The 27,212-nt window shown below is 43.3% G+C and overlaps 1 protein-coding gene across 1 annotated transcript in view; it reads left to right on the forward strand.

The window, feature by feature from the left end:
* Positions 1 to 26,391, forward strand: part of PKDCC (protein kinase domain containing, cytoplasmic) — a 37,405-nt gene extending 11,014 nt beyond the window's left edge. Inside the window, 6 exon segments of the mRNA XM_050894313.1 lie at positions 5,072 to 5,194; positions 8,317 to 8,588; positions 12,284 to 12,363; positions 13,124 to 13,231; positions 22,837 to 23,010; positions 25,898 to 26,391. Of these exon segments, the coding sequence (XP_050750270.1) occupies positions 5,072 to 5,194; positions 8,317 to 8,588; positions 12,284 to 12,363; positions 13,124 to 13,231; positions 22,837 to 23,010; positions 25,898 to 25,983 (843 nt within the window). The 3' untranslated portion in view covers positions 25,984 to 26,391.
* Positions 26,392 to 27,212: the final 821 nt, after the last annotated feature.

A 27,212-nucleotide genomic window follows, 5' to 3' on the forward strand; every position in this document is an offset into this window, starting at 1 on the left:
CCAGCTCCCCTGAAAGGGGCACCTCTGTCCCCATAATTTGTAGTAAAAGGGAGTTGTAAAGGGAGGTGAACTGACCGGCTGTAGGGACACGGGCTCCTACAAAGCAATATAACTTTTGGAGGGGCTGACCCTGTATGCCCAGCGTGCCTAAAAACTGTTGCAGTCAGCAGGAGTTTTGGGTGCGTAAAGACTAATGCAGGACCGAGCCTTTATGACTGAGAAAATCCAAACAGTGAGGGAAGAATTCAGTAAACAGGGCTACTCAAAATGAATTACGGCACACGACGTGAGAACAAGTCAACATTTCATATCTGGCGTATGTTTTTCTAAACAGACGGAAAGGCATCCCAGTATTGTGACTGTTTGCTATTAGATTCTACACAAAAATATATTGGGGTGGCATTTAAATGCAGTGACTCGAGATAGCAAAAAGATGTGGGACTGTATTTCTTTCCATTCATTTAATTGGAACCATGCTGAAAAGGCGTATGAAAACCATCACTCTTGAATATATCTAAAGTGTAGCTTTGCGACGCTGAGAATGATGTCCAACCTAATAGAATTTCAGATAGAGGAGATATTTTGGCTCATCCTTTGCTTCCAGCTATATTCAGTTTCCCCGTGTGGTTATTTTTCTTGTTATTGTATGCATCCAGCTATCTGTTTCTTACTTCACTGTCTGGGAATACAAACCATTTTGTCTCATTTCAGACCTTAAAATGGATTGGACAAAAACAAAACGAAGGGAAAAAAAGTATTTTGGGTAGTACCTCTGTAGTTGTTTCTGTGTCTTAGTAAGTCGGCTTCTTAAGCGAAAGGCCTAAGAATTACTGTCTTGGAATATTTTGCATCTATATATATTCTGTATTTTGTAACATCTGTATGCTGGGTGGTGGTTCATCAGGAGGGGATGAATGTAACCATTTTAGATGCTTAACTGGTTGTTGGGACTTGCCCAGTTTGTAATCATGGTAATTGCACATACAAATATGGCCATGTAATTACATGTGCATTTTTGCATTTAGTTTCAGGAGTTCGTTTAGAAAAGTATAAATGTGGCCCAATAAATCCTTTATATCTCAGACTTCTGTGCTTTTATAACTCTATATAATTATGTAATAACACTGCATCTGGAGAGGTTTCACTTAAGTAAAAGCAATAAAGAGCTCAGGTTAGATTATATATTTTGTGAGTTAGACCTACACTAACTTGCTCAGTACTGTGTTTTTCAGCTTGTAAGATTGATTAAGTTCAGCAGTACTCGTGCAAGAAAAATTTCTTGTGAGAATAAAGAGCAATTTAACATGAAACCCAAACTGGATCAGGTCATTTAAGCTTCCACAATGACTGAAGTGATTAAACGGGTATTAATATAGTAAAATATACACCAAATACTCAGATACTCGGCAGTGAAGACTTTTGCCAAGGTACAAATAGGATACTAAAATGAAAGAATTACTTACGAGCAAAGTTCCAGCTCTCTGAGAACAAATCTAAATCATTATTATTACTATTGGCATTCATGGATTGAGCTAAAATAGACACAGATTGGTACTGTAATTCATTTCTACTTATGTGTTCCTATGCATATCTATTCGTAAATAGATAATAAGACTAATTTCTCAATGTTTTGTGCGTACAGATATGTATGTATTATGTTTTTATAACCAAATGAATGTATAATTGTTGTTTGTCTTCCATATTTCTATTCCTGGAATGGTTTTCACAAACGTTGAGGATGTCTAATGAAGACTGATATCTTTTTTGTATTCAGTGTTACTGTGAACCAGCAGTTACTGCGATACTGTCATTTCCCAGTCTGGATTGCTTTCTAATTTCCCTTATGGCTTTTTCCCCAATGGATAGTATTACTGTGCTAAAGACAAGAGCTGAACTCCACAGATGATACAGAAACAGATGTTAGATTTTGACACGCAGAAGTGAGGGGTTTCAAACCTACCGAGCTTCATCCTGCCTTCTTAGTCTGCCCCCACACAAGAGAGATGTGAAATACCTAGTAAGAACTGTGTAATCCAGCTCGTCTCTGAGAAAAGATATATATTGTATTAAATATTTTAATTTAATTTCGTGTTAGTTCAGAAGGCTTAAACAGAATTGTGCTGATGTGATCCTCTAAGATAGTTTGCAGCACACGAAGATTTAACTCCTGTCAATAAGCTGCACAAAAATGGTGTCACAGATGATAAGGAACAAACCCAAGTCTGGTCTGAATGGCTCTAGATTAAGAAATGGTTGCTGTTGCAATCTTTGTCATGGTTGTGGCAGTAAAGAGAAAGGTCCCTTTTCCTATTTCAAATGTTCATATCGGCATCTATCACAAATTCTCTGTTGTGCATCGATGCGAAAATCTTTTCGGCATGTTTTAAAATAAAATCTTCTAGCTCTTTTTTTGTTTAGGTTAATGTCCGTGTTTAAGCAGCTGTTTTGAAATACAGTGCCATTTTTACACCAAAAAGAAAAATGTTTACTTCTTCTACATTTTTTGGCACCCTTTTTTCCTTTAAATGTAGACAGCTACAGTCAGAGCTAGCAGAACGGTTCATAACAAATCCCGTATTTGCTGACTTTAGCCCAGTCTTTGCTTTTCTGTCTGGGAGGGTCACAAGCCGTAAGAATGTGCTTGATACTCGAATCTGCTCGCCGCAGTTGTGTTCAGCCTCACCCTGCTCCCTCCAGCAATGGCACTCGCTAGTCTGGCTCTCTGCTTTCCTGGTGAATTAGGGTTGGTCCCCGTTCTGGTCTGCATGAGTCTGGCTTTTTCTGCAGGGCCATATCCAAGTCCCCTCAGCTCAGAGGAGACCACCATCATCTTCCCTGAGCTTTTTAAAACTAGAAGAGGTTTGAAAAGTCAAATTAGTCAGGGCAAGGCAGTAGAGGAATAGCAGCAGGGCATTTTTTAATGCTGCATATTCACACAGACCCTTTTACAGTATCGTTTATTTGACTGGGGGCAGAGATAACATTTAATTTTATTTCATGTGCATGCTGTTCTGGCTGGAAAGTTGCAGTCAGATCCTTATCAGGCTCATTTAACTGCCTCTCTGCCAGGGCTTGGCAGGGAGTTCGTAAAAGCCTGTCCCCCAGCCCTGTCAGACATTGTCCCACTCCATATAAAGCAAGACATCTCTCCTCCACAGTCTTTAAATATTCTTCTTGTGCAATTATTTGTGCAAGTGAAGATTAATCATTCAAATGTCCTTGGAAAGCAAGTACAAGAAGGAGCTGGAGCATAGCTGAAATTGCCATTTAAATGCTTTTACATTGAAGAAGCTACTGGCAGATAATTTGGAGTATTTGCCCTTCTTGAACAATACTGCACACAAACGTCCGTCAAGTATAGCAAGAGGTAATTTCTGGCTGAGATAAGTTTGGGCATTTCAATTGCTTTTCAAGCACTTTTCAAGCACTTTTCAAGCTACTGCATCATTGAAATACACATTGCCACTCAATGCACAAACAGTAGTCCTATGGGAAATGTCATTAAAAGCTATTTTGTGATGTCTTTTAAGCAGAAAATCAGTCTTATTTAGCCAGGTATTGCATAGGCTAAACTAATTTTCCTCAGATAAAATTCTGTTTCTGCATTCATGGATATTTTAAATTTTTTTTTTTTTCTCTTAGACATTTGTGGTGGCTTGACCCTGGCTGGACGCCAGGTGCCCACCAAAGCCACTCTGTCACTCCCCCTCCTCAGCTGGACAGGGGAGAGAAAATATAACGAAAGGCTTGTGGGTCGAGATAAGGACAGGTAGAGATCAGTCACCAATTACTGTCACAGGCAAAACAGACTCGACTTGAGGAAATTAATTTATTACCAATCAAAGCAGAGTAGGATAATGAGAAATAAAACCAAGTCTTAAAAACACCTTCCCTCCATGCCTCCCTTCTTCCCAGGCTTAACTTTACTCCCAATTTTCTCTACCTCCTCCCTACCAGCAGCACAGGGGGACGGGGAATGGGGGTTGCGGTCAGTTCATCACCCATTGTTTCTGCTGCTCCTTCCTCCTCGGGGGGGGGACTCCTCACACTCTTCCCCTGCTCCAGCGTGGGGTCCCTCCCACAGGAGACTGTCCTCCATGAACTTCTCCAACGTGAGTCCTTCCCACGGGCTGCAGTCCTCCACAAACTGCTCCAGCGTGGGTCCCTTCCACGGGGTGCAGTCCTTCAGGAACAGACTGCTCCAGCGTGGGTCCCCCATGGGGTCACAAGTCCTGCCAGCAAACCTGCTCCAGCGTGGGCTCCTCTCTCCACGGGTCCACAGGTCCTGCCAGGAGCCTGCTCCAGCGCGGCTTCCCACAGGGTCACAGCCTCCTTTGGGCATCCACCTGCTCTGCTGTGGGGTCCTCCATGGCTGCAGGTGGATATCTGCTCCACCATTAACCTCCATGGGCTGCAGGGGGACAGCCTGCCTCACCATGGTCTTCACCACGGGCTGCAGGGGAATCTCTGCTCCGGCACCTGGAGCACCTCCTCCCCCTCGTTCTTCACTGACCTCGGTGCCTGCGGAGTTGTTTCTCTCACATATTCTCATCCTCTCTCCCGGCTGCAATTGCTCAGGTTTTTTTTCCCCCCCTTCTTAAATATGTTATCCCAGAGGAGCTACCACCATCGCTGATGGGCTCGGCCTTGGCCAGCGGCGGGTCCGTCTTGGAGCTGGCTGGCATTGGCTCTATCGGACATAGGGAAAGCTTCTAGCAGCTTCTCACAGAAGCCACCCCTGTAGTCCCCCCGCTACCAAAAACTTGCCACGCAAACCCAATACAACATTCATTGAGATAAGATCCTATACAGAGGGGTATGCAGGGGACACTTCACTGGCCTTGTGCTCTATGATGCCCACAGGAGATGCTGCTAGCTAATTTGGGAGTTTCAAGGGAGTGTTCCTCAAATGAAAGGACACAAAAGCTGTTGGGGAGCGACTTCAAGGCAATACAATGTGTAGAGCTCAGAGCCTTGTAAGAAATGCTTACTTTGCACCTCATCCGCAGAGAAACGTAAAAGCATGCCGAGATACATTGCACTGATATTGCCTGGTTGTGATTTTTTTCAGCTCTATGGCTATTGCTACCAAGATAGCCATGACATCCCAGACACACTGACAACCATCACTGAACTAGGCTCGCCTTTAGAGATGATTCAGCTTTTACAGACTTCCTGGGAAGACAGATTTCGAGTGAGTAACAACTGTTTTAAAAGGACTTCTAAGAGAGCGATGAATAAAAAAATACAAATACAAACTCCTGCATGAAGCAGGAGTTATGGACTATGCAGTGCAATTCACATTTATTAAACGTTTGCGTTGCATATGATTACATCTTTGTTTAGAAACAACATTTAGCGCTCCCTTTCTGCAGTATTTAAGATATTGTGCTATTTTGTCTGTCGATGTTATCTAATTGTAGCCGGTTATATGCTTTTTACATGATATCTTGGAACATTTCTTACTTGTTAAAGCTCGAGGCCCAGGATTTTTGGCATTGAGCATTGTGCTCTGCAACTGGGTTTTAAACAATAGAAGGATGTTACATTTCTCTCCTGATCCTTATCATAGGTTGGTTTTATAATTGTTTTCTACTGCTTCCTGCTCTGTTTGTCTTTTACTGGGGGAAGAGTGAAATAAATGTACACAAAACTCAAACCCCGGTTGTCCACCACATTGGCAATTTACCAGGAGCATGAAGGTCACACTTAATTTGTACAAAATGAAGCTAGACTGCAGCAATACTTTGATCAAGGCAGTGCTGTCTCACTCCGTGTATATTGGGATGTGTCGTCAGCTGAGGTCAACTCCCTAAGACGTTGCAAGGGAGCGTCTTCATCTAAAACACTTCGGGTTGCCTGGCTACATCTGTACCAGAAAATTAAAAGTGCGCCTGACTGATCTTGGAGACAAACCAGCAAGGTGCAGCCCACGTCTGTACTATTGAATTCTTGCACTCTCTGAAGGCCGGGTGGCTGCGCGCAGAATGCCCGTCGGAAATGGTCCCTGGGCCATGCTGCCTTCTGGATCGCATCTGGGGACTGTGCGGGAGAACAGCCTTGGTCCCGGATGGACCCGGCCAGAGACCGTGCTAGCAAGTGTGCCTGTGGGATTAAGTTTCTGTGCCCAGGAATGTTCCCTGGCAGAGTTTATTTTACTAATATAGATGGAGCAACTGTGTTCCCTGTGCTAAGCTTCAGCTCCCTTTTCCTGAAAGAAGTACGGTCTCAACGAGCAGTAGAGGTACTTGTGACGGCTCCTGAAATACAAGACCTGTCTTCGGCTCGTGTCATCCAGGGAGTACAAATAACAGACTGTGACGGCAACTACGTACAAAGTCAATGACCAAGAGATATGTTAGATTATGGGTAACAAACAGGGAAGTTTCCTTCCAGCATGGATATTTCTGAGTGAGCAATTGCAAAGGGAGATGAAGGAGAATGAGATGAGGGTGCTGAGCTGATTCACAGAGGTGAAATTACAGATAAAACATTCCTGTGACCGCTGTAATGAAGTCTTAGATAATGTCATGCTCATTAGCTTGTCTAGGATGCAACTAATGCAGACAAGAAGGAGGAAGTAAAATGATGTCTTCTTGATATGTGAGACTTGTTTGTCATCCAGTCCTGAAAACAGCTGCATAAATATTTGACTTTATTCCTACAAATAATAATTTCCTTGTGTTGAAGGACTTGGCAGTAAGCTTGCTCCCCAGATCAGCACCTCTGCGTTCAGCAGAGGTGTGTGATACTGAGCAAAGCCTTCATCTGTGTGCTTAAAGCTTGTCGTACAGGGGCATTTGCAGTCCCAGCCTGGCAGCAGGTACACAGGGTAGCAGCCCGTTGGGGTTGGTCACAGAGGTTCCCAGTGCAGGAGCAGGGGCTTGTTGGCGTGTGAAAAAAGGCAATAATTTCAGATGACAACGTGTGTTTTTATTCAAGCTAAATTCTGGGTTCATTGGCAATTGAAGATGTGTGTATTATAGGTTAGTTTGGGCTGGATGTGCCTTTTATATACAGTGTATTGCAGGATGGCACATACACAAATCCGGTGTCCTTCCAGAGGAAGGAAAGGGTGGTAAAGTCTGGTGTCCCATAACCAGGCCTGTTTTCATCTACACCTACAGGCATCTCCGTGTGAACTGTGGTATCCTGTAAGTAGCATAAAAATGTTCTAGTCTGGTCAAGCAGGGAAATGGTTATAGAAGTGTAAGGTAGTCCTAATGTCCCACAGGCAAAGGATCTGCGAGGGATAACTTCAGACGTGCTCAGCTTTCTTATGAAGGACACATTTAGGTGCTCCCCTGAGTATACCATTTATGCCCTGAGATTGAATTTGGATTTGACTACTTCAATGCACGTGGCCTTAACAGTGTATTTTAACAGAAAACAAAGATTATATATAAACAATAAAAAGCTTGCTAGACTGAATAAGACCTGTTATTAATTTAATACACAGAATAAAAATTCCAGTATTTAACTGTGTTCATATTAATGCTACATTTACATTAATATGTTACATAGTGGACTCTAAAGCAATGCATGAATTGAAAACAGTACTTTGGTAAGGGGGCTGAGTTCAACATTCATCGAGTTTGCTGTCTAGTAATAGTTACTCAAGTTTCTAACCTGCAACTGAAAGGTGCAGCATCAGCACAGAGCTCCCACCCCAGCCTCAAAGTGGCACATGAGGATCCACCAAGGTAGACCCACCAAGGTAGGTGGACCTAGATGCTTACCCTGAGGCACAACGAAGGGTTATGGAGGAGCTGTGGAGCTCCTCTTTCTGGAAATTTGCTTCCTTCTCCCCTGGAAAAAGGCAAACATAAGAGGAACCAGTGGAAAAAAAATTATAAAAGCAGTCAAAAGGCAGGATCAGTATGGAGGCAATACAGACACTGTCTGCAGTTGGAGCTTCAGGCGTGGGTGCAGAGCGGTCTGGCCAAAGCTTCCAGACCTGGAATTTGTAAAAGAGCAGAATCAGGCTGCGTGGTCAAGGCCTATGTGTAATGTGTTATTAAAAGTTAATGCTTTTATTTCTATTAAAAGTAAGAATAGCAACAATGAGCCCTGCTTCAAGAACAGTGTGGGAAAGCACTGGTAAAGAAGCTTATTTTTGTTTCAGGTCTCTAAGGGTTTTACAATCAACTGTGTTAATCCTATGAAAAATACCTTAGTTGCAAGATTCAGTTTTGAGAATGTTATAACACTTACATTAAGTCATATATTTATGAATATATCTTCAGCTGAAGTGGTTTCATTTATATGCTTTGTACTGAGAAAATAACGCAAAGTACCTACGTTTTTGCATTTCAGATATGTCTCAGCTTAGTTCGGCTTCTGCATTATTTGGCTCACTCTCCGCTTGGCTCCGTGACATTACTGGATTTTCGCCCTCGGCAGTTTGTTATCGTGGATGGGGAGCTGAAGGTGACGGATCTGGACGATGCCAGCATCGAGGAGAGCTCTTGCACCAGTAACAGCGACTGCTTCATGGAATTCCCCGCGAGGAACTTCACCCTGCCCTGTTCGGTTGAGGGACGGTGTCAGAGTATGAACGAAAAGAGGAATCTCTACAACGCCTACAGGTACGTGATCAGATAAGGTAAAAGAGAATTGAAAGTGGGCAAAAAGTGTCCAGCATCCTTTATAGTTATTCACATCAACAAGTATGTATTGTCTCAGAACCGTTACCCAAGAGTAAGTGAAGCCATGAATAATTGTTTCATTTGTGAAAATACATAGCGTTTATAACTTTGGAAATGTTTTGCATACTTTGAGTGTGATTCACCTCTCTAGTCTAATTTTACATTGGCTTAATCCCACTGAATTCTTCACACAAGTAGAGATTTTCAGAGGAGTGAAAAAGAGGTGCCTGTGGAGATGGGGGCCCGTTAGCTCTGTGGTGACATGATTCAGGCAGCTCTTCTTCAGTGTGAGTTAAGAGGGGTCATCACGTGTTTTTCACCACCGGCTGAGCAAAGGGCTGGCTTCAGATGCAGAAAGATGCTCAGCTCTCGCCCTGCACTCCGGCTCGATGCTCCCCGCCTCACCAGAGCCTGCCATGGTAGGGTTATAACAGGCCCCAGTGCAGCCACGGGGCCACCGAGACCCTCGGTTGCTGACGATCGGGGGCATAATCCCAAACCTTTGAAAGCAAGGGGTGCTCCCTTTTGCCCCCCTCCACTCTGCCTGCAACCCCCGTCTCTGCGTGGGCGGGCACGGGGGGACTTGCTCCCGGTGCTGCTCCCACTCCGCGGCAGTGCCGTGCCTGCGACGGGGGACGTATAGGTGACGGGTCACGCCAGGCCAGTCGGCCACGCTGAAGAAAGCGTTTAGCCGATGCGTCCATCTTCCAAATTTGCTTTTAACGGTTTCTCTGAATTTACAGTGGAGTCCTTCTGGGCGACGGCTTTGTGTTTGTGGTCTCGACTCTCCCCCGTTGGCCGTCGCTCCCCTCAGAGGGCTGTGGGGGATGCTGGGGGAGCTGTGTCGCTGCTTTCCGGGGAGCCGGTAGCCGATGTTCAGTGCCGCTGCCGCCGCTCCGGCTGACGGACGCTGCTGGGGCAGGCGGCTGCCTTGTCCGATCCAGATAGGAGGATGGAGGATCTCAAAGCAATGCCATAATGGTGTGCTCATTTCTTAGACTTCCCTTTCAAGTATCATGCCATTCACTGCCTGCCAGACCACAGCGAGGAGAGGCTGCTCCAAAGAGAGTCTTCTGCTTTGGTCCCAGGGCGCTCACCAGCATGTGTGTTGCATTAGCTGACCACAGTGAAATGGGCTGCACCACATGACAGCCATCTGCAGTTGTGCAGCGCAGTTTTTAGTGTGTCCTGCAAAATTTTCCATTTCCATTTGCTTGACTTAAAGATCTTGCTTAGCTTGCTAGCTTTTGGTTAAGACCGTTTTACTAGTCTGGCTAAGAAACCTTTAATAGGCACCCCTCCATCTCGGCCGTAAGCGGGGATATGCCTGCGGTGTGGTGGGCTTGCGGCAGGTTGCTGGGCTTGCTGAAGGAAGCAGTCTTTTTCTCTTACAGTTCTTAATATCGCCTTTGAACCGTGCACCAGTGTGTAGCACACGCACAGTGCCCCGGTGCTTTCAGCCCCTGCTTTTGCTTAATTCGATAGAGACAGTGAGTTTTTGTTCAACAGCGGATTCATGCTATAGTAGGCTGCGACCACCCATGCTAGGGCTTTAGCAACAAACTCTGTGCACTTGCCTTGGAAGGCTAAATCCTCACTTCATTAGGGGTAGGCTACTAAATTTCGTATTTTCATGGATGCGTTCTGTTGCTGTAGGGTTAGAGATTGCCCTCAGTAAAGGGTTGCTGGTGCTGTTAGGTAGAAGTCAAAAGCAGCAATATGTCAAACAATGCATAAACCCCTTGTAATTTTAAAATATAGCATGCCCTAGCCTTGAAAGCATAATTAGGCTATCTAACTGGTTTCTTTATGAGGTAAATAATTAAAGGAGAGAAAACATTTTGGAAAAAACTCTCCTATGCAAGAACTGGCCCATCTTGACTTTCAGATGGTTACCTTCTGTCACAAATGTGTCTCTATGGGTTTTCCTCCAAATGTTTGGAGGAACAATTTTCAAAGCATGGGACCATTTTAAAAGTAAGGATAATTAATATTTTGAACTATTAACCAATGGCCGAGACGAATTCTCCATCATTGACAATTCTTAAATTAAGATCAGATAGTTCTCAAAAAGAAAAAAGAAAGAGAAAACAGGCTGTAGGAACAAATGTAAAAGGATCTGACAGTCTGTGTTATGCAGATCACAAAGGATGCCACTGGCCCTGGAATCGATGAATAACAAATGTTCCTGCAATTAAGTTGTGCAGGCACCAGTGTCTGTACGTGTCAGAATTTCACATGTGGGTGTTTGCATTAGAACAAGTCGTATATTTCTATAGCCACGCAAAAACAATAACTTCTGTGACTCGCATCCATCCAGCGTTTAGCAAAGTAAATGACAGCTACTGAATTTTTGCAAAGAACTATTAACAATCAGTCGGACTCTGCTTTATGGATAATCTCTAAGCAAAAAATGTGAAGTAAAATTTACCAGACAGATTATTCATTACAAACGTTATACTGCTCTTTAGATTTCTGTATGTATTTATATTGGCTGTTTCATACTCATCGCTAAGAATACCTACCTGGGGATAATCCTGCTTGGGAAAATCATAAGTACTATTTTTGTAAGGGATGAAAAAGGGAGTTACAATCTCAAGGAAATATTCATTGTGTAAGTCAAATATGTCAGCTCAATAATACCTGTGTCTATGATCAATTTTTGCTATCAGTAACTTAATTTTTTAATTTGTGCTTATGTGAGGCGTCTGCTAGTCTCCCTCCTGAACATGAGTCCCTGGAGGTTTCTGTTTGACAATGTGGTGTCTGTATATGAAAAAGCATTTACTTTGCTTTGCAGGTTAGATGTAAAGCAGGGCAGTTTCCCAATTGTGTTCCTGTTCCGCTCATTACCTAATATTTATGTCTGATAGTTCTGTTTATATTGTCAGATCCTGAACTGTCCATCTCCATCTTAGGTTGCTATGACACTGAGTTTGCAATAGGTAGTAATATTGGCAGAGTAATAGAAATTTAAAGGAACGATGTGAAAATTAAGTGTACTTCAAGTGATGGTAAAGGCATATTGTTTTTTCTTTTGTAATTAAAAATGTTAAAATGGAGAATATACATCCATTAATGAATATCTACATGAATGCATCTTGAATTTAGATAAATGATGAGAACAGAGAAGACATTCTGAATTGCAGTGGCATTAAAACAATAGAAGGCAGCTTTCTCCTGGCAATTCATTTGAAAGTCCAAGAAAACTGTAGAAAAGAAAATAATAGTCAATTATTTGAAATGAGCAGAAATTAGATTTATGCACTTTCAAGGTTTGGAAAAAAACCCAAGACTTCTGGGGTTGATGGCATCCTTTTAGTTTATTAAAGTACAGACAGCTTTGCAAATAGTCACAATCCATGGGGCTTCACAGCAAATTTCTGTATTAATGGAACATTTACACATAGCTACAAGGCAGCCTTGTGTATAACAGCGTGGTCTAGGTATGCCAGACAGCTCTGTGAATAGTCTCAGCTATGTATTTATTTGACTATAGAATATGATTATATTTCCTGAATAGGTCAGTGGCTTATAAGCAATAGGAATTTTATTCCTTATGTTGTTCAGTAGTTACCAGACATTTGTAAACTCTTTTTTTAAATTTTTCAATATGGGTTACTTTTTCATTGCAGGTTTTTTTTTACGTATCTTCTGCCACACAGTGCTCCATCCTCACTGAGACCATTACTGGATAAGATAGTCAATGCAACAGGTAATCACAATAAACACGGTAATGCCAAGTATTTCCTTTTTTAGTGTGACGATCACATTTGAGATGTGGGGGATGCTGCTTTTATGTTCACTGCAGTAGTTCATTGGAATGAACTGCATCAGAACGCAATTCCTTGTGGGATCTGGAGGAACCCCTGTCTCTGGCAAGGGGAATTTGAATGATAAAAACAGGATACTTCCCCATTGCCGATGGTAGCAGCGGTGCTTTTATACCTCAGAAGCCAGAGGCGAGTGACATTACCATAGATCTTTATTAATTACCAAGGTAGTGCGTTTAGGACAAGAGTAGTTGCATGTGCCTGTAAATCTGATTTGAGGGTTTTCGGTGCATTGTTCTAGGGGTTTTATACCTTGTACTGTGTGTATTCAATGGGGACTTTAATGATGCTGGGCTATAGCTAATTAACAAGCAAAGCCTTTGGAGTTCCCTATATTGGCTTAAGTTCATCCCTCATGGGGAGCTCACCGCAGTGTTTTCTGCCTGCAGGCCTGGGGTTCCCAGGTGGACAAGCCAGCCTTTGACATGCCTGGCTCATGTCAGGTGTGAAACCCAATTTGTAGTACCCAATGTACTACTACCCATGAGTAGTAACTCATGGACTTCATGTCCACATCACAATGCCGCCGTAGAGCAGGGCACCGCTGGGCTCTGATGCTTAGGGCTTTAGTCGAATGCAACCTCATTTTGTCCTGTGCAGGTTGCTCCTCATCTAACGCATTCTTTTTCTGTGCTTTTAAAGGAGAACTTCACTGGGGAATAGATGAGACGGCTGCTCAGCTAGAGAGAGTTTTGAATCTGTATAAGAGTGGAGAGTACCTGCAGAACACGACCCGGATGCCGAAAGCTGGTAAATTGGTCTTTCTCGAAACTTAAAATCAGAGACTTTGTCTTTATTTTGAGGTTTGAAAGGGCAAATGTGCAGAAAACAGGGCTCAATGGCCCTTGAAATCATGCACGTGATGATCTGTTTTCTGCTTTTTGCTTCCTGGGAGCCTTCTGAAGCCCTTCTCACTAAATGAAGTAGCTGCACATCCATAGGCATGAGCAGGCTGTACTAGGGATAAGGAAATCCAACGGAGCATTGCTCTCCATAGCAGATTTGCGGAAGATGTTTTTCATCACATCCACACACTTCTCTGCTGTTGGAGTATCAGAACCTCCCCAAACATGAGTTGGGGGGAATTTCATCAAGATGCCGTAACCCTCCGTGGATTTCCTGGGACTTACAGGAATTTCTTGCTACGTAAGCACTGGTAGATGGGAAGAATAAAATTTTTGCTTGCTTTGCAAGGGAAAAATATGGTGTCCCTCAGCTGTCTGCTAGCAATAGAATAAAAAAGAAAAAAAAAGGACAGGATGAAAACGAAGCTGCATAACAGTATCTTTTTCGTAAAATCTCTGCAGCACCACAGGTATGTAAAATGCTATTCAAGCAGCTATGATACAGAGGGATGCATATTCTTCCCGGAAGGATAGCTTGTGGAATTACACACGTCAAAGAAGATTATGTATGATGGAAATGACTGTTAAGTCTAACAATTGAAAAAGCTGTTTTGCAAATTATTTTTGTGTACGTACAATATTCATGTCAAACTGTCAACATAATTGACTGCAAGTTGATAGGAAAATTATGGCTTTGCTGCAAAAGCTCAGTAAAGAGGGAAAGATGGGTTCTAAATGAAGATGAATGTTGGCACAGGGGGTTTGAAAGTTCAGTGAAGCATTTGCTCTGTGAAAGAGACACAGGAGCTAAATTCATTTCTGTCGTAGTGCTGTTAACCTCAAAGGGCCATGACACCAGGGATGAATTTGACCCACTTATCAGAATAATTCAATATTTATTTTGTTGTAAAATTGGCAGGAAAATTGTTGCAGGTGTTCATTTAACTTTCTAATTTTCAGCTTTTCATCACAATCTGTGCTGAGTGATGCCTGTCAACACAGCAAAATTATTTTCAGCAGTACAATCAATAGTACAAACACGTCCTTTGTTGAAGAAGTGCCAGGAGGGCCGAAGTTTTTCTGTGATGCTGGTTGATTCCAGATTTAACTGCCATATCAGGACAAGATGAAGTTTTGAATTTTAGAGGGCTGTCATGTTTATAAAGAATCTCAGGGAGAGAAGCTTAGGACAGCGGTAGTAAATGTAACAGTGCAGGTTTCTACTAATATGGAGCAGAGCTCCGTGTATATTTGGCTACTGTAATAATTACACATTTTTGTGTTAGTTTAATTCTGTAGAGTCCTGGATAATATGACGCAGAATCCACTACCCGTGTTCACGGTTAGTAATGCCCTTCTGTGCAAGGAGCCCTTTTTATTTGTAGGACACTGCTCATGGACTTAGGCACTCTACAGCGTGAGCAAAGATGTTGAAAATCCGTAGATACTTTGTGTAACATATTTGGCCAGTCTACATTGAAGACTGTGAGTGTAATATTGAATTCCTTGATAGGAAAATGTTCTCAACCAATGGCAAGTCTGAGGAATCAGATATCTTAGTGGAAATTACACGTAGATGAGAGGTATTTTCAGACTTAGCTGCCATGCCTTTAAGATGTGCAGGCCTGTTTCTTGTTTGTTCTAAGGCTACTTTAACCAAACAGAAAAGGGGTTGTAATTTATTTCTATTTTAAGGCTCCCTTTCCTTGCCAGAAAAGTATGAAGAAGTCATATTGTGAGGGTGAAAATACACCTACCTACCCATTCATATCAATTTTATTCCGAACATATTCCTTCCTCAAGTGGTATTTGACTGGTAATACCATGCTAGAATTATTTTTTAATATTCTCGATCCAGAGAATGGCATTAGAAATTACCCAGAGATTATGGAATGAGAAATTCTCCTGTGGTTCAGTGAAGTTGCAGGAGAGGGTGACAGTAGTGCTGGAAGGGACTGGTGTCCAAGTGATCAACCTCTTCCACTGGCAGGACGTTCCCAGCTGAGCTGGCGTCCTGACCACTGAAGCCAGGGCTGAACAGCTGAGCAGATTGAATATTTTGTGTAACACTTGGTGGGTAGTAGAGGGCGAGACAGGGGTGAAAAGGGACAACTGTGATACTTTCCCAAGCTGTCAGCTGAGATCCTGCTTTGGCCCTGTTTGGGGTCTAGGAGGACACTGTGTTACTCTCTGAAAGCAAAAAAAAAAAATATTTTTAAGATTGTGGGATTTTTTTGAACCTTTTCTGTCTTGCTCTACAGCATAATGTAAGTTCAAGGAGAGTGTTTTCCAACCCAGTACTAGGTTAAGATAAAACTAGAGATGGTGGTTTGGTTCTCAGGCCAAATCGGAGTTAGTCAGAGCTTTGCATTTGTACGCTGGTGTGCCAAGATCGGGCAGGCACAAGTTCACGTTGATATTCCTCCAGATGATGGAAATCTCACAAAGTGACTTGGCTCCCAGGATTTTTGCTCTCTCAAACAGTAGAAATGACAAGAATTAACGCCAGTCTCCTCTGGCATCTAAAGGGTTGTGACAAAATAGGGCCTTTCTGGTGTGTGATCTATTTTGAAATCCTAAAAGCAGAGCTAGAGGACAATTCAGATCCAAGAATTGCAAGATTTTGTTTTGTTTTCTTTTTTGGGAAAAGAAACCACAGAAGGTTCAGGTAATGGTCTTCAGAATATGTCTTAGGTCTAAATGCTTTGAATTATCCGTTGTCTTGGATAGAGCATTGTAAATTCGTACTAGGAAAGAAGAGATCATGATCTTGGGCAAGTGATCTAAGGCCGTAACTAAAACATAAACTTTGAGGAAACAGTCTGTTATCTATCTGAACCTATGTTTTTGAAAGGAAGACCTCCTCCTATGAACACCATGAAGTGAGAAAGGTGATATTGATAATCAGTAGGGAAGTGACATGAAGAAAGTTCTTGTCAACCCTAGTGTTCCCATAAATAAAGTTTAATAAGATGACATAGTCATATTACAGAAGGTCTTGGATATTAAGCTTTCACTGTGCTTCAGCTGTAAAAGATTTTATAGTGTTGTAAATTATATTATGCTCTGGACTTTGCTTTAGTATCTTAGAAACAGAGTAGAGGCACGGGAGACATTCGATAGCTATGTTGTGTTCTGTAATCATAAATCACACTACTGTTAATGTTGATATAGGAACATTACAGTGTTTAAAACAACACCATGAACAAATACTTTTATATTCCATTGACTGTTCGTCTCTCTTGCTGGAATCCAGAAGAATGTGAATTAAAACAGGAACCACGTATTTCTTCTGACATATGTTATCTAAAAATGATTAAATCGTGCCATTAATTATCCAGATTAAGAAGACTATAAAAAAATCTACTGATGTTCATCAGTAAAGTCCTGCCCTAGTATCAACATTTTTATTACTTCAATCAAGTGACACTGATTTGTACCAACTGGGTGTCTGGCCCTTGAGCTAAGCCCCAGCCCTTCAGTTAACTCAGAATTTACTCAGAAATGCGTGAAATCAGCTAACACTAGTAAATCGGATAGCTTTGTTATTCATTAAAGCTAATAGATGACCCATTATTAGGCCTGAGGGTGTGCAAGCCCACAGAAAAGCATAATTAGCTGCTGTTGTTAGTTGAAAGTACATTCTCAATGCTAAAAAAGCTGGAAGGCTGGACATAAAGCAAAGACACTTTGTGTTTCCATTTGTCTTAAAACAATTTGGCAGGATTATGCTGTATGTAAACATTTACAGTACAACAGTGTTTTGAAAAAAATATTCTGCAGGGTCACTATAGCAACCTGCTTAGGAAATTGTAAATCCACCCAAGAATTACTGAAATGGGGGTGGGTGGGATGGGTGGGAGGGTGTGTTTGTGCACATGTGTATACGCGAGAGAGAAGCTTTGCAAGGTTGCTGGAATATTGATTGAGGCAGTTTGTATATCCTATGGCAGGCCACAATGCTAAGGCTAGAAGTATGCTGCTGAAGGCGCTTGAAGGCTCAGCTGGGAACACACTGCAGCCCAGTCCCGGCAGCCCAGATTCCCGCTTTATCTGGCACTTGGGCGTTTGGTGTTTCTTTCCCAGGCACGTCAAGGCTGCTTTGTGGCCAGCTGAGGGGGAAAGGTGCGCAGGGCTGCAAGCACGGGCAGAAAGTCTCCCTCTATGCCTGCCTTGCACAGAGGGCTTTCGCATCAGCAGCCGGGCAATCCCAGCACGCAGAGGAGTACAGGAGCAGGTTGCTTTGCACCCCTGTGGCCCTGGAAATACGGTGGGGCTGTACAGCTGTATAGTGACCAGTTGGTTGTTGCTCACATGTATCTCCACTGGCGTGCAAACCATATGCCCTGTTCACTGAGCAATGTGTTCTGCTGTCGCTAAACTTCTCCAGGTCCAGCTGGGCAGCATACAGCAAAATGCCTTCTGCTGATGGGTTAGGTCCTCAGCTCCCTTGAGTAATGCTAAAGAAGTCATCGAGTGTCTTTTACAAATCCTGTAGGCATCTGTCTTTAAGCTTAAATACCCCACACACGTGACCCGATACACCTTTTGGCTCGTCCATCATCAGCATAATTGTTTTTATGAGTGAGTGGGCCAGATGCAGCTTACAAGCATCTGTGGCACTAGTTGGGGCTAATTGCCTTCAGTAAATCGGTGTGCACCGCAGAGGTGGCCGTGGGTGCAGAGCAGCTCCGCAGCCCGGTGAGTGGCCCTGGGACATGGGGCACGAGGCAGGAAAAACACTCATGTCCCGTCATGTTAACGCGAATAAAATGTAAGGGAACATGTCGTTCTTCTCCTTATTTATTTGTGTTTCGGTGACAGCCTGCATACCGATTTAAATATGGCTCTACTGTAAGCACAATAGAAGCATATAAAAAGAGGCAAGCCTTACTTTGCTTCCAGCCTGCGTGCGGGAAACAGCCAAAGGACGAAATACTCACCAGAGAAGCAGGGCTATCTCCCGGTCTGATGGCAAACCCATGTCCTGCCAGGCCTGTCTGTCCTTCCAAACAGTTGGGATTCGTCAGAAATGATTGAAAGCAGAGACACACGGGATACGCCTAGCATGTCATTTTCTCAGACATACCAAAAAATAGCTTTCTGTAGTGCAACTGCGCATACGGCTTTGCGAGGCTCGTTGTCAGAAGCATGTTTAAATGTGAGGTATTGCATGAGGAAAATTTCAGCATAAAATGAAGCATACTAAAAACATAAGTGTATTATTGTCTGTTTAGGATCTGATTCTGTTCTCCATAAGCTCCCTGGGAGTCGGGGGGGACAGTTTGTAGAGCAAACGCTGCTCAGTACCACTTTTTGCCGAGATTGGCAAGATCAGGTTCTTTCTGCTTACTTGTAAGCAAAGCAATTAAAAGCAAATCCAGAGTCGACTGCCAGTGTTCCTCTTGAGAGTGGAGGAAAAGAGGAGGGAGGAGAAGAAGCAACATGATATCTCTCTCAAGGATGAACATTACTGTGTCTGTGTCATTGACCCATGGTGTATTGGCAGGTGATAACTAGAAAAGAGAACTGGGCAAATTTCCAACGAGTAGCTGTAGTTGGTAGTAAAAATGCAATCTGGCTGCTGTGGCTGAAATAAACGGTCATTAGGACTGATTAAAGTCAGATTTAGGGTGATTCAAACAAGCTAAAAGGGGGAAACCACAGGCGGTTTCACATAGTTTATTATATACTTGTGGAGTTATTTATATGATTCAGTCTAGTACAGTGAAAATGAGTATGTTTATAGTTTGTAGTCAGCTTTGGGACAACGCAGGTGATTTTTGATGGAAAAAATTTAGAATAAGGTTTTAAAGCATTGGCTTTCTTTTATAGCTGTTGCACTGATCAGTGATGCTGCAGATTGCTTTTAAAGATGCCTGTCTTACCTGTTACGAGAAGGTGCTCGGTTTGAATATCACTGCGGCCGTTGTGGGGGCTGGCTAGTGCTGCAAGAAACTTCTAAGAAGATTTTGGCCTGATCGAAACAGCGTGTTTTAATTGACCAGAGAAAACTTGTGAAAAATATTTTAAAACTATTAAAAATATCCCAAAACAAAACTTTTGAGGATTGCCCAGATTCAGCATAGCAAGATATTTTGAAGTTTCAAAATGTTTACAGGGCAGGAAGAATGTTTCCTAGTAGGATTTATTTGTGTAACTGTGAGCAGGGAATCAGCTCCCGTATGTTAAGCTGGAGTAAATCTGTTGTAAGTGACATCAAGATCAGGCTTACTGCATTGCATTTATTTGCTTCAGTCCTCACAAAACCAGTAGATGGAGAAAAGGATTCTTTTTCTGTTGTGATACCAGTAGGAGCGTCTTGCATTTCTCCGATCTATTTCTTGCCATTACCTTGATAGACTTTATGTACTCTGTGTCAAGCTACGCGTATGTACGCAAAAGTGTAAATTTATGGCTGCATTTATAGTATTAGGCAAGTATTTATTGGTTTTAAACACCATTAGTCTGGAAATCAACCAGAACTTTGACCTTTTTATGATGTGATTTACTACTGTGAGCCTTCAAATTCCACGGACTCCATTTAAGCAAGTTTCAGGGCTTGGCAGGACAAAAACCTGAGCTGGAGCTGTCTTTAAACCAGTGGAGTATTGCTTAATTGAGCAAGTAACTGCACTGTAGTGACCAAGATGATCATTTAAAGGGGTAGGGGAAGCCCAGCTCTCCTGCGAGCTGGGGCTAATGTCATTGCCGGGTCACATCTCGATGGAGGGGCATCCTTCAGGAGCGTCCTTCTAGTTCATGAGGAGTGCATTTCTTCACAACTCGTACAAATAAGGGCTAAGGGGTCAGCTCCCTAATTTGTCGCTGTGTAAACAAGAGATTCCAGGGATATTTGCCTTCGCCATGCAAACGGGGAAGGCGGCTACCTTGCTCTGCTCGAGTTGAAGTGAGTTTTGGAGAGAAATGTGGTTTCCTCAGACCAGCGCTTGGTTGGTGTTGCAATAAGTTTCTGACCAGTTCTGCCTGTAGTAGTTTAAGAGGAGATCCCGTGTTGGCTTCCTGGGGCGACGGGAGCGCCTGGCTGGTTTGGGAGTGTGAGTCAGGGTGCGGGGCCATCGCGTGTCCTGCTCTCTGCTCCTCATGGCCGCCTTCCCATTGGGATGCTCCTGGGAGTAGGGACAGCCACAGGGCTCTGCTGCATGGTGAGACCACCCTAAGTACTGGCGTGTAGGTTTCCATCTTCTCTTGCACCCACAAGCCAGGACCTCGGCATCACCATCGCAGTTATTGCTGGCCCAACTCCATCGATTAATGCGTCCAGGCTGCCCAAATGATTTACCAGGCTCAGTCACCTTGAAAAAGTCAATGGAAAGGGAGAACTTTATCTCCTACCTCTGACAGAGCCTCAGGTCATGTAAATCACTGCTGCTCTTTTGAAATCTGTTTAGGTCAGCCGAGAGCCTAACCCCTGACAGCTGTACCGGGAACAGTGTTGAGAAGAAAGAAAGTGCTACAGGCATATTAAGAGGCATATCTGTGCACAGAAGAGTTTAAAAATTGAACGATAATTCAAAATAAGGGTCTTCCAGACAGACTCCTGCCTTGCATGGAGAAAAATACATGACGTGACGTGGGGCTGCTCTGCTTAGTGCTCTGACAGCGTGCCGAGGGATGCTGCAGCTCCCTCCCAGCCCCAGCACAGAGCCTGGCAGGCTCCGAGAGCACCCTCGGGAAGGGCCGGGGCATGCTCCCTGCTGACGTGGAGAATCAGGCAGATGCTTGATCTTCTGCTGCTGCAGCAAGTGCCATCATTCTGTGAACATCCTCTGGCGCAGTGCAGTGTTGGGTGGCACTTCTGTAGCCGTGCAAAGAAAAGTTGTGAATAGTCACATTTTATATCCAGTCAACATGGCACGCGCACTGATACAGATAGTTGTAGACGGTGCCGACAACGGTGAATTGATTTTTTTGCATTTCATTTGCACATATCATTTTACTGACCTTGGCTGTGAGGTACAAATGAATACTCAGCAGTTATGGTACAGAGCTAAGAGAGTATTATTCAGTTACATTCAATTATTGTTACACTGTACAGTTGAAACAGAAATTTAAAAAAAAAGGGACTTTACCTATCCAGCCAGTAGCAGTTTGATTTATGCTGTGACTTTTCTTCAGAAGGAATACATATGTATTTTTGATGGAGACATAACCATTTGTAATGTAAAACTGCATTTTTATTTTGTTTTTTTTTCCTTCGTCTGTGTGAGTCTGCATTTTCTGAATTAATGAAAACTTTTTTGCCTTTGATTTAAGTGGGACATGATCAGCTCTGATTTTGCTTCTTGTTTGGGAATGTTTCTTATGATACTTTTAATGAGCCAGGCTTAAAATAGAATGCATTTACTGTATTTGTTTCCCACTATTTCAGACTGTGTGGTGTGAACGAGCACTTGTGGATGTGTACTTCTTTTCCCAGTTGAAATACTGGCAGTTTAGAGTAGTAGACACACTCGCCTTTGACTTGGTGGTGTTCGTACAACATGCTGCCTGAAATACTAGCAGGCTGAATCTGCAATGTCAGGCAGAAAATGCCTGAACCAAAGTGACTTAAGAATAGGCTGTGAGTCAGGGCAGGCAGCTCTGGTTTCCATAATAGATACAATTAGAAGAAATATAGAATGTTATTTATTTTTTTGAATAGGATGTGGCGGGGAGAGACAGGAGGGAACCATCAATTTGTGCGTCTGGACGCTAAACAGAAATGTTTATAAATGATTAGTTGAATTTGCTGATGCATTCATTAGAGAAGCCCCCGTCAGCGGCTGGGAAAGTGAGAGGAGCTGTGAACAGAGAACAAGAGGCAGCTCATAAAGGCAAGTGAGACTGAACGGCAGCCAAGGGAGAGGAGTAATCGGCAGGGCAGTGCGGAGGCGCTGGGCGAGGACCACTCTGACATGCTCCCGCTACTTTTTTTTTTTTCCTTCTCTTCGGAGGCCCATCAAGCGACTCCCCTTTTGTGCTAATCCGAGCAAGCAAAAAAAGTTTGCTTAATTAAAAGCCTGTCTTTTCTTCCTTCTCTAAAGGAGCCGGAGGAAAATAGCATGCTCTTCTGAGGGAGAGGGAGGGCTGGGAACGCCTGGTCGGGTCTCACCCCGACAATCCCGCTCACTGTTAAGAAGTAGGACAGTGAGTCAGTTCATTCAAGTGGATGCTGTTTATTCAATGGGACATTCTTCCTGTAAAACTCCTAATAAAACCAAAGCCTCGCCTACGCAGTGGGGAAGGGGAAAGGGTTTTGTGCACAGACTGTTTATTTACAGACGCTTTCTGGAGAAAAAGGTGAGAAGAAGAAAGGAGGAAAGGAAAAGGAAAGTAAGGTGCAGAGCTATAAACACGTTTGGGAGTAAACTGGGGCTGGTACAGTCTAGCCCGTCACCTTTTCCGTCATATATCCTGCTCCTAAGCTGTTACAATAAAACGTGCCTGTTAAAAACAAGCAGTTTGCTGGAGCTTTCAAAACGATTGCTTTGCTCTGGTTATTTACAGAGTACAGACGGGTGCCTGAAGCTTTTATTCCTGATGAGAACTACAGATGCTGGCCGTCTTACCATCATAAGGGCTGCCTCCTCTCCGTGTTTGACGTCAACGAAGCCATTGAGATCTGTGACAGCTACTCCCAGTGCAAAGCTTTCGTCCTAACTAACGAGACGACTTGGACAGGTAGGTTGCGGATGCTGCGGAGCAGAAGCAGCAGCTGAGTCATGTATTCTGGCTGCTTTAAGTGTTTTAACACAGTTTGGGCAGCATGCTGGGCTGGGCTGTGGGAGCCACCAGCAGCAGCTAGAAGTGGGATAGTTTCTTAAGCTCCAGCTGAGGCAGTTTTGGTTTTGGTGGGGCTTCTCTTTGCCAGCTGTCGGGTGAGCAGGAACCTGCAGACAGACTCAGAGGAGCTGGCACCAGAGGGCTACAGCACATGGACCATAGGTCTCCAAACCACAGGGTCTGAAATTTTATTTTAAAACACAGCAGCAGAAACAACAACAAAAGCCTGTGACCTCTTTCTGCAGCTAAATGTGCAGGACACGGTCCAACATCTGGATTTAAATAAATCGTTCCAATCCACATGGTTGTTGCAGTTTGACACAAAACCAAACAGGTTCTCCCGTGTGTCTAGCTGGGACTTCCCAGCTGGTGTCAGAGATGCCCTGCCGCTGGTGGGAACACTGTGCTTCTAGCAGTAGGGCTTTGGCTAAAGGACAGCAAGAAGGGAGGGTTTAAAACCAGGTAGAAGTAGAAGTAGAACTTCCAGGGGAGAATGCCATTTGCTACCACAACTCATTTTCTTGTCTAACAGAATACACTCGTTGAAAAGAGAAATACATTTTCCAAAAGGTCTGTGGGCCTGGCAGTCCCAGTGTGGTTCCCCTGAAGGCAGGCAGTCGGTGCTGATTGACATCAAGTGGAGAATTGGCCCTGGCTCGCTGCTTCTGCACCAGGCTTGTGCCTATTTCAAGCAACTCCAGAGCAATCTGAGAAACAAAAATGTTACAAGTCTCTGCTAAAAATCTCCGGTAGCTGCAGCTCTGGAGTGGCTGACGGGTTCAAAGAGCTGAATGCTGCAGCCGGCTCCCAACCCTGCGCCCCTTCCCTGCATGCCCAGGAGAGCTGCATGCCCAGGAGAGCTGCATGCCCCAGCGGGCAGCCCCGGCCAGCTCAGCTGGCAGTGTTCCCCTCAGCATGCTGCACCCCTTGAAGGGTAAAGAAAAAAGACATGTTTGTGCCTATAAGGTGCAGTGGACCAAATCCGTGTTCTTTTGTAATCTTCCCCCGAGATAAAACCCCCACTGAAGTTGAGTTTTTCTTCTGTGATGGCTGGTTGTGGACACGTGGCCTTTCCCATCCTGTGACTGCTGTGTGTCGTCTCCACACGCACAGGGCTGTTTCCCTGCCTGCAATTGCCATTTTCTGCTAGGGCCAGGTCAGCTCCCCTGCTCCTGTCTTTGAGAGGAAGGGTGGCTGATGCTACCCACACCTTGGGAAAGCTGATTTAAGTCCTTGCTCTGCTGCAGGCTTTAGTGTGGCAAGTTATTTAGGCTCAGAGGCTCAGCTTTCTGTCTGTACATCTGCAATCACGTGTCTACCCTGTGTGCAGTTGGGTGCTTTAGTTGTGCTTAGCTGAGCAACATAAATACACAGCACAGCCAGGCTTATATACATGCCTAGCAGGTCCCCAGCTCTGAAAGCATCACAAACGAGTAGAAACTTTAGACAGTTCATACGTTTCAGAGTGTTTTAGGCAGTGTACTGCTACGGCTTTCTGCATTTTTTCTGCTTCTGGGTGGTGTGAACAGAGACTTCCATGGAACCTAGAAAAAACTAATTTATATTAACCTTGCCTGTGGCTAACCGGTGACTACTGGGTCATCATGTCAGACTATCTATAGTCAGACTATTGAAGTTAGTTAATATACTAAAAAAGTAATTATTAAGGCACAGGGAAATTCATAGGAAGTTTAGAGCCACTCCTGTCTCAGGTTACAATATTAAAAGCAAATAAGACATAGTAGCAATATTTCTAGTCTTATTTATCATTCCCTTTATGGTGTGGTTCCTGATGCATGAGCACTTGAGTCCCTGAAACCCACAGCATGGAAGTATGCTCAGTAGTTGAGGCATCCCGTTTGCCATGTGAAAATAGTGTTATGGGAGCCCCCTAGAGAGGCAGGCTGGGAGTAAATAGCATTTGATTTTCTGAAGTTTAGAGAGAGGGAAGGCAGAAGCTGAACAGATGTGGAAAGTATCTCTGTGGCCTCTGCTACAAGGCAAGGCAATGACAGTGCGGGTCCATGGGACGGCAGATACTCATCAAGAGGCAGGGATGTGAATAAGATGCCAGGTCAGTAAGCATGGGGAGATACAAGAACTGTGCTGCAGCTCCCACAAATACTGGTGAGTGAAACCCCACCAAATTCAGCCCCCACTGGCCTCGGTTGTATATATGGCAAGGTGCCTTGCACTACCCAGGCTGTTATCACCTGCTGGTGCTTTTTGTATGAGGAGTAGAACCCTTGTTCCAGCTTGTTTAAAACCCAGAGCTACAAAGTGATCAGCAAGAGCTATTTCAGAGAAAGTCGTGTTTAACGTACATTGCACTGATTAGTTTTGCAAAGATTCAAGCATGCAAAGATGATTCTGCTCCTGTACAATCAAATGAATGTCCTTCATCTAAGCCCTGGACTCAAGCCTGTTTTTATCAGTGGGAGAGTCTTTAAATACTTTTTTAAAGATCATGTGAAATTTGTATTAAAATCTTCAGACCTTTCCTTCATTTACTGTGTTAGCTGTGCACAGCCATATCTCGACCATAACTAGATAAGAGTAAACATACTGAAACCAGGGGAGATTCGGTGTCGTTTTAGACGAAAGCATTTCAGGTTTATACCAGTTGAAGTTAAGAGAGAGTTCAGTCTGGGGTTGCCTGAAGAATGCATAGGTTGAAGAAGAATATGAAATGCCAATATTTTAAGGCAGGCAACCTTTTGCTCATCACTTCTAATTTTTTTTTCCCCTTCCCTCCCTTCCCCCCTTGCTTTCCTATTTGGCACAGGTCGGCAGCTTGTCTTCTTCAAGATGGCCTCAAATCATATCATGCCTGATCCTGACAAGATAACATATGTGAAGGTGACAGACTGACACCTAAAGTGGCTCAGTCTGATCCGTGAGTGACAAGAGCTGTTTGTGTATAAATATAGGCAGCTGTTAGGTAGAAGGCGGCTGTGGCCGGAGAGATAATTGCACTATTACTCATTCTAATCTATAGAGTGCTAAACAGAACTTTAAAGAAATAACCTGCATGACCAGGATGAATGTGCAATAAAACAACATTTTGAAAATGTGATTTTTTTTTAAAAAATAAAGCAAAATACAAGATATGATACACTGTTAGGGTATAATTTTGGTTATAAATCAGCTGGCAGCTCTGGCTTTTCTAACCAAGGTTAGCATAACGTTTCTGACCTGTTCATGTGTGTACAGGGATGAAAGTTGATCATTTCTATGGGACGTCTGTATCCTCCGCGCTGATATTTATTTGGGCACGTACAATCACAACAGAGTAACTGAAGCATATCAGTTTGTAAGCTGAATAGCAAACGTTACTGAAGACAATCAGCATTTGTGTTAAAGCTGTCAAATATGCAATGCTGGCGTATTTCTCAAAATGAAGGAATTGGTTATGTTTAGAATTGCAAGACTGTAGCTAATTTTCATTTTTGCTTCCAATGTTATCATAAAGTTTCATTTTTAATTTAAAAGAGCCATTTTGGAGGTCTAGCAAATCACATAAGCATATGAATAGTCCCACTGAAAGGGTAGGGACTTACCCAAGTGCCGAGTGCTTTGCTGAATAGGGATAGGCCTAAGCATATGCTTACAATTAAGCCTGTGCTTAAGACTTTTGTTGAATCAAATTTGAATTGTTCAGGAAGCCACATCTTTGACAGGCTGGCAAAGCAATCCAGCTGGTGGAACAGTACTAGTTTAATGCCTATCTTGCAGTTACTCGTATTTTTTATCATCAAATCCTTGGTTTTCTAAGGCACCGCTTGCTAATTCTTAGAGTGAATGAAGTAAACGACCTTAATAATGTCAAATGAATGCTAGCCTTAATTCTATATAAAATGCGTTTTACAGGCATGGTGTGTCTAGAGAATTTGCTTTCAGTGAAAGCAATAAAGTAATGCTAAAGTGACCAATGTCATACTGTTTTGTAGTTTGTACAGTCAGGAAAAAAAATGTGCTTTTGTTCCTCAAATTGTTTATTTTTGTAAAAAAAAAAAATAAAAGATAAATACAATTTCTTTCATACTCGATTTTTTCTGTGTTGCAAATAAATGCCTAAATCCAGTGAAGACTTAGACATA

Source organism: Gymnogyps californianus, chromosome 3, assembly GCF_018139145.2.
Source record: "Gymnogyps californianus isolate 813 chromosome 3, ASM1813914v2, whole genome shotgun sequence".
Taxonomy (NCBI): Eukaryota; Metazoa; Chordata; class Aves; order Accipitriformes; family Cathartidae; genus Gymnogyps; species Gymnogyps californianus.